Source organism: Haliotis rubra, unplaced genomic scaffold (assembly GCF_003918875.1).
Source record: "Haliotis rubra isolate DU_JTF1 unplaced genomic scaffold, ASM391887v1 Scf46, whole genome shotgun sequence".
NCBI classification, from domain to species: Eukaryota; Metazoa; Mollusca; class Gastropoda; order Lepetellida; family Haliotidae; genus Haliotis; species Haliotis rubra.
In genome coordinates, this window is record NW_025767146.1 from 483,418 (window position 1) to 494,927 (window position 11,510).

Below are 11,510 nucleotides of genomic sequence, written 5' to 3' on the forward strand. Positions count from 1 at the left end.
TGACAAGAAGGCAATCGGTCACTATGTCCAGACACATCAAAGTGAGTGAGTGAGTGAGTGAGTGAGTGAGTGAGTGAGTGAGTGAGTGAGTGAGTGAGTAAGTTTACATTAGTTTTACGCCACACTCAGCAATATTCCAGCTATATGGCGGAGGTCTGTAAATAATCGAGTCTGGACCAGACACTACAGTGATCAACAACATGAGCACCGATATGCGCAATTGGGACTGACTGACTGACTGAGTTTGGTTTTACGCCGCTTTTAGCAATATTCCAGCAACATCACGGCGGGGAACACCAGAAAGCGCAATTGGGATACGGTGACATGTGTCAACCAAGTCAGCGAGCCTGACCACCCGATAGTCGCCTCTTACGATGGGTTACTGAAGATCACATCAAAGTTGCATTGTGGAAGTTTAGTACTAGATACGGGTGTCTAAATAAAAAGTCTACGATTACAGTTTTTTTTTCAGACTGGCCTCAGTTAATAAACGCGTGCGTGACTAGAATTCAACAGACAAAAAATAATATTTAAAACATAATAAGAGCCACCATCGTGGCCGAAGTGCCCAACACCCTGAACCATTGGTTTAAATCAATTTTGTATCGATGCAATCAAAAAGCTATCGAGAGAGAGAGATTCTGCGCATGCTACTAACAAGAGATATCGCGTAACTTACGAAACGAAATTGCGATGATGAATAGGTATCGGGTATTTATTCTGATAGATCCGGGTGAGTTGGATTTAACACCGTATTTCAACTGTATTCCAGTTAGGGACCGTCGCGAAAGTTCGCGGTAAGCTTGACGTAATTTCTCTGATGCAGACTGACTGACTGACTGAGTTTAGTTTTACGCCGCTTTTAGCAATATTCCAGCAATATCACGGCGGGGGACACCAGAAATGGGCTTAACACATTGTGCCCATGTGGGGAATCGAACCCGGGTCTTCGGCGTGACGACTGACTGACTGACTGACTGAGTTTGGTTTTACGCCGCTTTTAGCAATAGTCCAGCAACACCACGGCGGGGGACACCAGAAATGGGCTTCACACATTGTGCCCATGTGGGGATTCGAACCCGGGTCTTCGGCGTGACGAGCTAACGCTTTAACCATTAGGCTACCCCACCGCCCCCTCTGATGCAGAGGTTGAGTGTTCAACTATCCAATTAATGTGACATTTCTGTAATTGTGTGATCGAATGAACATAATTTTAACCATCCGTCGTAATTGCTACGTTTGAGTAGCGTTTTACCTTGAAACCTCAAGAGACATTATGTATTTGCCCTCAAGTATAAGACCCTTTAATATTTCATGTCTGGGCCATGTGGAGCGTACGCACTGAAACTCTATACAGGGTCGTTACATGATAGCGTGTGAATTGGAGTCACTTGAGTTGCCGTGTTGAGTTTCAGCTGACAGATCGTCCTGGTTAAAACAATCCGAATATCTCCATGCAGCGATATCACCTACAACAGCGGCATTATCCATACTTGCCTGGTGGTGCTGCGAGATTCAAGTCGGGAGTGATCAATTCCCTTGTCACTGCTTGGCGTCACTTGTTGCATTATAATGGTGAAACATCTATTAATATCTTATTACCAAGTGCATTAATCTACCATGGTATGCGGGTGGCAAACTCTTGATGGAGTTTTTCTGTTAGGTTGAGCGAACTTTTGAGACGGTCCCTTACACCAGGCAGTCAAGCCAACACAGACATAGAGCATTGGCAGGGGCGTAGCTACCATATTGAAAAAAAGTTCGGGCTTACACATGATTGTTGCTAAAAAGGTTGGGCAAGCTCTCAATACTATCTGAATATAAATCTTTCCAACCTATCGGACTTACACGAAAAAAATGGGCTTGCTACGCGCCTGACTGGATAATCAACGAGGAAAAGCGATGAAGATTACAATTTGCAAAGCTAAATGTATGGTGCAGACGAAACCAGAACCATATTTAGTGTAAATCTGTGAATAGAACCCAATATAAGTGTATGAGATGTGCTAAAGGGCACAGTACACAATGAACACTGCAGTGACTATCAAGATGTCAAGGCACATACATCAGCATGTGTAACTCGAATTTTACAATATTTTAAAATATAATCAACATCGTGCAGAAAAAAGCTCTGTGAATGTACAGTGAAACAATGTTAAAATATATTTTTTCCAGAATAATAAATGTTAGGTTTATCGTACTACAATAATCCACAACTCAAAACAAAGTTGATTATACCACAGGCAAACTGTAGCGCAAATAGGGTTGCGCAACAGAGAGCAAAATGACCAGGGCCTAGATTTTCGAAGCACTCTTAGCGCTAAGATAGTCGGAAGTACCATGCATTAACATTAACTTACGACTATCTTAGCGCTAAGAGAGCTTCGAAAATCTAGGCCCTGGGCCCCGTTCCTCAAAGCGATCGTAGCGCTACGACAGTCGTAAGTTTATGTTAAAGTATGGGGGTTACGACCATCTTAACGCTACGATCCGTTTGAGGAACTGGGCCCTGGGTCCCGTTTCACAAAGCTCTCGTAAATTTTCTCGTAGCAATCGTACCTCCTACACTGTAACATTGACTTACGATAGTTGTAGCGCTACGAGTGCTTTGTGAAACGGGGTCCAGTCTTCCAATATGTTAAAGCTGGGCCCCGTCTCGCATATCGCAATATACACTTTGACGCAAGTTCGTGCGCGCAAAGGGAGCCGGGAACCATCTTATCAATATGTGAGCAAGCATATAGGAAGACTGGTCATTCTTCTTTCTGTTGCGCAACCCTAATTTGCCCTACAGTTTGCCTGTGACTATACCAACCATGACAGATTACCTGTAGTCATTCAGCTTCTTTAGAGTAATGCATCTTGTTACAATATATTGAACACAGTTTGAATATTGACAGCAAGTTCTCTATTGACCAGTAATGTGTAAATAGAAAAAAAGGTTATTTAAAACATTAACAATATCAATAATTGTGAAGGAAAGGTTTAAATTGCACCAAAGTGCTCTAAGTCTGGTATTGATACAAATATAGAGATTTCATTTACTGGGAAAATGAATAGGGAATTTTTTTTTCACAGGGAAATCTTTACATTTGTTCATGTTATATACAATACATATCTCCAGTAATCTTTTTGAACAATGGAATATTGGTTGTTATCATGACAAATGTCATGTCTTCATGGATTGTGTCATGATGTTAGATAAAACGGTAACATCAGAAAACTGTGTATTTAAGTCTGAGTTCTGTTGTGTTAACAAATACAGGTGAAAATACAAGAAACTTTAACTCTCTGTTTTGTCTCTGCCAAACTAAATATGGTTGCCTCGATGATTTATTTCAATAATTGGCACTAAACACAAAGTTTGATATCATGCTTTGTAATAGGAAATTTTCTTAAGTAGTGCAGGAATAATAAAAGTTACAGAATCCACTTCCCTTTGTTCAAAGGTAATAATATATTGAAATGTAACAGCAGTGGTATATTCATAACTGAACTTATACTGAAAAAACATTCATCCTCATCATCAGAGAGACATAAATGAACATTCACTGGGAGAACTGGTTGTTTATGTAAAGTCAAACAAAAAATATATATGTGTCTTGGTTAATTATTGACCAGATACGGTAGGGCTCTTCTGTTTCTGTTTTCTTAATGTATGGTTTTAGGTAAAATGTTTGTCAATTATTGTATGTGTAACTAGTCACTGTTACAATATTATTCCGGAATATATGCATATTTAAATATATTGTCTTAACAGCCAGTTCCAGGTGCCATTAAACAACTTAAAGAATGAATAGGTTTTGTTTCACGGAACAGAGGTATCTTTGTTGCAAGCAAACTGAATTGTTGAAACAGAACAGAGTTACTTCCCTTTGACAACATATATAAGTCATTATACATATATATATAATATATATATGCTCGTACATGATATACATATTATTAAGACAGAAGTAATATCCATAAAATAATCTCGTTCATGTAAATCTAAATAAACACTGGTTTTGCAGAACATGCTTGAAAGCAACAATATTCAAAATGCTATTTTATGTCTGGCGTATGGGAAAGCACATTAACTATTTACAAAAGAACTTAAAAAAAAACCCAGCATCCACAACACAACTGATGGACACATGAAACAACCTGGGAAAAAACATGTGACATCATAATGATCATTATGCATATTACAATAAAAGAAATATGTACTGGTACTACAATGTACTTATATCACAGCTTTAATAACAGTAACCAAGCAACCATTGTTCTAAGATTTCTATCCTGTTCAAAATGAGTAACAAAATGCATGCACTTAACCGATACTCAAATGCATTATGTTTCTGTACGGATAATAAGCATAATTGTTGAAGCTTGAGACATTAAATGTACAACACATCTGTACAAATCAGATCTTGACTACAGTAGATGAACAAAACATTTGTTTTAGGACTGAATCATTTTTCATACCCCCCCCTGCCTATTTCATGCTACATTGTATTATGCACCCCAACCCCCATTAAAATGAATGACCACACCCAAAATGACTTTTCAATTCATATTTTGTTAATGGACCCAAAAAAAGTTGCCACTTTCTGTGACAAACCCCAATAATACAATAAAACTTTCCAGTCTAATGTTAGGTTTTGATGCAGCTATACATCATTTCGCTACAACTTGCCAAAAAGCCTATAAAAATGTATACTATATAATGGCTTGGTTCAAGTCCGTCAGCTTGGTCATATGAATCAGCTTATCCTGACATGGACAAGGGATGTAACTCCGCATAGCAAAGTGTAGCAGCTTTGACAACCTGTGTCTCAATACCACTGAGACTACCAGGCAATGATAGACAATAACCTGAAAGTCTTCTTCTCCAAATACTTAAACACATAAGAACATCCTCTGAAAAATCTCAGAAGCCACTGGGACACCATCAATAGGAAATACTTCAAGAAGTGACCTTGGTTACAATGTATGTAGTTCAGTCTCTGATAAAGGGGGGCATTATTCAGATCTTGCATATGAAAAAGGAAATAAAGTCTGCAAAATAATTGGAAGCAAGTTGGTCTTTGAACCAATCAATCCCCACCACATGAAATTGTGTAAAAGAGCCTGCGGAGAGATGCAGTTTTTGCATGAAGTTCCCATGTTCTTGTTCTATAAGGTGAAGCTACCATGAGGTCCAGCTATCCAATAACCCCAACGAAAACCCAGTTTCCAAGGTAACAAGTAAAATCAAGATTTTGTGGTTCTAATTACATGACTGTAAATTAGGACATGAGAGATTCAACGAAATCTGAAATCTATCTAGATTTTGAGTAAAGACAAAATATCATGTTTGAGCAGCCTTGAAAGTTAATGGCACTCAGGTAATTGTAACCACAAAATATTGTTTACGGTATGGACATCCTACTAGTACAGATGGGTAAGGACAAGTCCGATGTACAGACCAAAGATGAGGCCACACACGATGAGGACGATGATCCCGACGATGATGCTGATGTTGATCATCTGTTTGGATGACTTGGCAGCCAGGTTTGCAGAAACCATGTCACCGCGAGCCATTGCACATCGAGCCTGTCAACATGAGTGAGTTAAGTTGAATATGCATATTTGTTGCATCGCTGTTCATCAGCTTCTTGTTGGAGGTGAAGCAGGCCTAGGTGTTTACCACTTTAGTGAGACTACACTCACAGGGTTTGGACAACTAAGTGAGGGATGCAATTCAATTGTGGCACCTCAGACACCTTGGATGTAGAGGAGTGACGATACAGAAATTTCATGACACGATACATTATACAATTATAGACTGGTGATGAGGTCAATACCTGTTTTTTTTTGAACCGCCAAAAGCAATATTGACCAAGGTCGAAGTCCGAGGTCAATTGCTTTTCGCGGGTCCATAAAAACAGGTATTGACCTCATCACCAGTTTATAATTGTTTTATTATGTAATTACAAAAAAAAAAGCTGCTAAAAACCAAAACATGTCCATTTAGTCAAGATAATTTTAGTTTCGCTACAAACCACTAACGTTATGTCAACAATACTGTGACATGTAAACAATAGAATGACGTCATAGCTTGACGTCAAAATCTATTTTTAGTAACTCAAGTCAATATGACTTTTAGTCGGACCTGGGTTGGAGTCAACATGCTTTTCTGTCGACGGTCACGTGACCGCCTCTAGACAAATCAGGTAGATGGAAAAATAAGCTTACATAATAAATACTGATATCTTGGATTGATACGATTCGATGCATATCACCAAATGTTATCTTTAGTTATTTTCTCTCAAAAAACATATTTTGATAACAAGTAACAGTGTAAATTTTGACATAACCATCGATTTCTAGTCAAAAATTAACTATTTTAAGGTCAACGATACATATCACGATACGAAAAAAGGTTTTGATGGTTTTATTGTGTATCACGATTATCGATACTACAATATATCGTCAGAGGCTCTACTGGGTCGGACATACATGCTAGCATTAATATCATGGGTTGGACACTGTGTGTCTTTAGGTAACGCCAACAACAACAACAACAATAATAGGCATATGTAGAGCTTGGAAAACTGACCAAAAGAAAGATCAATATTACAATTAACACAACCCTGCAGGTAAAATCTGTTTTACTGATCGAGCAGTGAGACATCAAAGAAAAGATACAAATTATAACTTACCTGAAACAGTATTTCATGCAGAATTATTTATAAAATTCCTTGTCATTGGTGTAAAATAGTAACAAAATGGACTGAAGGGAGAAAACTATACTGACCACCTGAAAAAACTATACATACCCAAAGCATGAGTGAGTGAGTTGAGTTTTATGCCACATTTAGCAATATTCCAGATATATCATGGCAGGGACACCAGAAATGGGCTTCACACATTGTACCCATGTGGGGAATCGAACCCGGGTTTTCGGCATGACGAGCGAACGCTTTAACCACTAGGCTATCCACCGCCCCACATACCCAAAGAGGATGACAATAAGTGAGAAACTACTCAATGTGAATCCTTTTGGGAATATGTACAGATAGTTGTTACTGACATTGGGATGAATATCAGCCTCTGAGGAGGGGGAGGAGACTGATATTTCGTATTTTCTACATGCCAGTGGACAGTGGGAGTTCATTATCCCTCAAGTTGAACCTTAAAATGAAACTCAAGTGTCCATTCTAATACTCACATCGTTAGCTTTCATGATGGCAATGATTCCTGTGGGCCAGAAACAGCACAGGGTGACAAAGATGGCCCCACACATGTGGTCTTGGGGTGGGGTAGTATTCTGACCACCCTGAATCATGGGCTGGGTCTGGATCTGGAAGCATAAGGGTGGCAGTCAACACATGTCAAGATAGAGGCGTGTTGATAGTTGACCTGTGTCAAGATAGAGGCGTGTTGATAGTTGACCTGTGTCAAGATAGAGAGATGTGTTGATTGTTGACCTGTGTCAAGATAGAGATGTGTTGATTGTTGACCTGTGTCAAGATAGAGGCGTGTTGATTGTTGACCTGTGTCAAGATAGAGATGTGTTGATTGTTGACCTGTGTCAAGATAGAGGCTTGTTGATAGTTGACCTGTGTCAAGATAGAGATGTGTTGATTGTTGACCTGTGTCAAGATAGAGGCGTGTTGATAGTTGACCTGTGTCAAGATAGAGAGATGTGTTGATTGTTGACCTGTGTCAAGATAGAGATGTGTTGAAGGTTGACCTGTGTCAAGATAGAGGCGTGTTGATACTTGACCTGTGTCAAGATAGAGAGATGTGTTGATTGTTGACCTGTGTCAAGATAGAGATGTGTTGATTGTTGACCTGTGTCAAGATAGAGATGTGTTGATTGTTGACCTGTGTCAAGATAGAGATGTGTTGATAGTTGACCTGTGTCAAGATAGAGAGATGTGTTGATTGTTGACCTGTGTCAAGATAGAGGCGTGTTGATAGTTGACCTGTGTCAAGATAGAGATGTGTTGATTGTTGACCTGTGTCAAGATAGAGAGATGTGTTGATTGTTGACCTGTGTCAAGATAGAGATGTGTTGATTGTTGACCTGTGTCAAGATAGAGATGTGTTGATAGTTGACCTGTGTCAAGATAGAGAGATGTGTTGATGGTTGACCTGTGTCAAGATAGAGATGTGTTGATTGTTGACCTGTGTCAAGATAGAGGCGTGTTGATAGTTGACCTGTGTCAAGATAGAGATGTGTTGATGGTTGACCTGCGTCCAGATAGAGATGTGTTGATGGTTGACCTGTGTCAAGATAGAGGTGTGTTGGTGGTTGAACTGTATCAAGATAGAGGTGAGGTGAAACTTGGTTTTACGTCGCGCTTGAGAATATTTCGCTCATATGACGACGTGCAGGCGTGTGTATGTGTATGTGCGGCTGCTTGTACTAGCCCAGACTGAAGCTGGTTTTAAAGTGCTAGCCCACTGAGATACCATGCCGCAGTGAAGCATGAATACCCCACTCAGACACGTTATACTGACTCCGAGCTGACCAGTCCTTGTTGTACCCATTAATGCCGAGTGCCAGGCAGGGACCATCAAGATAGAGGCATGTTGGTGGTTCAACTGTATCAAGATAGAGACATGTCGGTGGTTGAACTGTACCAAGATAAGAGGCGTGTTGTGGTTGAACTGTATCAAGATAGAGACGTGTACAACCAGAGGGCATGTTTCGACCTCAACTCTGTTGTGTGCGGACATATCGTCATCCATTTGTGTCAAGATCGTTTAGTTAAGAGTCAAAATCGGGTTTCAATCGACTTGTAGAAATAACAATAAAGAACTGGTAGGTGCCATGAGTGGTGCTCTATGGGCCAATCATCCATGATTATGTTTACATTAAGTTTTAATTGATTGCATGTGATGGTAACGTATTGATCAGCAAAGCAGGCGGGGCTGGTACATCGAAGTGTCTGGCCTTGTCATGATGTACAGTGAAACCTGTCTAAACCGGCACCATACGGGACCGAAATAAAATGCCGGTTTAGACAGTGATGACAGAGCCAATGCCCATTTATTTACTCTCTGACAAGTGTCAGTCACTTGAAAACAGTTACGGCAATCCTCCAGTGTTTATAAAGCATAACCGCGGTAATCCTGCGAGCGTTTGATTCACCATGCAATCACTACTTCCTGATTATCTAGCGTGCCAGGATTATTATTTAGTGTATTGGATTATGGGTCCTTGATTGGACTGCTCATACCCATGCCAGTACAGACAGAGTTAATTACAGTTAAAATTGCTTTTTGGGACCGGAAAGTCATACGGAATAGACAGGTGCCGGATTAGACAATGTTTTAATGATCATAATATCGTTTTAAATTGGCGGGACCAAAGTTTTATGCTGGTTTTGACCGTGTGCCGGATTAGACAGGTGCCGGTGTTGGCAGGTTACACTGTATTGTACCGTGAAGCATTTCGAGTCGGGGTACATCTAAAAACAATAATTTTTTAATCTATAATCCTCACAAAGACACGAGGGCCTGTGGCGTGTGATGGTTGAACTGTATGAAGATAGAGGAATGTGGTGGTTGAACTGTATGAAGATAGAGACATGTGGTGGTTGAACTGTATCAAAATAGATGCATGTGGTGGTTGAACTGTATCAAGATAGAGACATGTGGTGGTTGAACTGTATCAAGACAAAGACATGTAAGTGGTTGAACTGTATCAAGATAGAGGCGTGTTTGTGGTTGAACTGTATCAAGATAGAGGCACGTTGGTGGCTGACCTGTGTCAATATATTGCATTATGTATCGCAATACAGGTATACATTGCATTACTGTCTAGTTCCCAGTACACAGCACCGTATACCTGGATTTGTGCTTTCTAGTGCATTTGTTTTCCTAAGATAGAAATCATATTGAGGTTGTGAAGCTGAACGTTTTTCAATGGCTGACATGATGAGGATCCATGCATTCATCAATCAATTTGGGCTTCCAAAGTTTACTGTGATGTGATATTATGTGAAGGGTTGTTAGATATTCAGACAGAGAGGTATCAGATTCAGTTGGTTGGTTTGTTGTTTTACGCCGGACTCAGCAATATTGCAGCTTTATGGCGGCGGTCTGTAAATAATCTAGTCTGGACAGACAATCAACTGAACAACAGCATTAACATCGATCTACGCAATTGGGATACAAGTCGCCTCTTACGACAAGCATGGGATGATGAAGACTGATTCTAACCCAATCTTCATGGATCTATCGTATTCAGAAAAATATCTGACGCGAATGAGATTGTGAGGAACTAGTACATATAATCAACTTACAACTGTTGTGACATTGTTGCCATACTGCATGACAGGGGGGTTCCCGTAACCCTGCTGGTAAACTGGGTACTGAGTGTAGCCTTGTACAGGCTGCCCCTGGGGTGGGTACCCTGGGTTCATGGGGTACTGGGGTGGCACATCTACCATTGCTTCAGTATAGGTAGGTGGTGCATTTTGAGCTGTAAAACAATATCATATTCAGCATGGGGTGCATTTTGAGCTGTAAAACAATATCATATTCAGCATGGGGTGCATTTTGAGCTGTAAAACAATATCATATTCAGCATGGGGTGCATTTTGAGCTGTAAAACAATATCATATTCAGCATGGGGTGCATTTTGAGCTGTAAAACAATATCATATTCAGCATGGGGTGCATTTTGAGCTGTAAAACAACATCATTGAGAATGTTGATAGTAACACAGAATTAGTAGCCTAAATCTAATACTGTTAAAACTAAAACATGAATATCATCAAGAATAGTGATGTCCAGTTTGAAATACTCTCTTGACAATTAGTATTGCTTGATTTGCTTAAACTACCTGTAAGTTCGGTAAATTGACATCATGTATGATTAATAAATGGAGATTCCAGTGTAAAGAATAAACCATAAGGGATGGTTGTATCATCTGTCATGATGATGACAACAAAAGAATTTAAAACGAAAACTTGTTAAATATCAATTTGTATTTCAGTGACATCAACACCAACAAAGAGCCTGTAACGGCAAGTTTTACATCAATTAATGTACTACACACACACTCTCCATATTATGAACAAAATAGTGTTTTCTGATTGTCAGTATTGTTGCCAAATGATTTGCTGCCCACATCCTCGAATCAAATGTTATCGAGAACAAAATAGTTTTACACACAACGGAGTCATCGTCTCGAATAGTTCTATATGTTATTAGTCGTAACAAGAAATCATTCAATGATCAATACAATAACGATGTATCTCTGTAGTGAGAGTAGAACGTCAAAACATCAAAATATTTTGACATTCTTGTTTGATCAATCTGCTTTGGCAACAGCGACAAATATTAACGAAATTTTAGGTTGACGCACAGACAGAATAATGTCATTAGATAAAGTAATATACCTTCTGCGTGTTTTTCCATTCTGTAACCTGAGATACTTCAATAATAGGTCCGTAAATATGAGAAAACGTGTAACAGCCTCCAAAGCAATAACAAGGTGTCAATTTACCGCCAAAGCGCCACCTGGAT

General features: G+C 39.6%; 1 protein-coding gene across 1 annotated transcript; it reads right to left on the reverse strand.

Moving 5' to 3' along the window:
* Positions 1–5,158: 5,158 nt before the first annotated feature.
* LOC124290183 (proline-rich transmembrane protein 1-like) lies at positions 5,159–11,510 on the reverse strand. The gene is made up of 4 exons (XM_046726879.1): positions 11,384–11,510; positions 10,284–10,462; positions 7,196–7,327; positions 5,159–5,577 (listed from the first exon to the last, which is right to left on the reverse strand). The coding sequence occupies exons 1-4, from the start codon at positions 11,400–11,402 to the stop codon at positions 5,413–5,415; spliced, it is 495 nt and encodes a 164-aa protein (XP_046582835.1). The 5' UTR covers positions 11,403–11,510; the 3' UTR covers positions 5,159–5,412.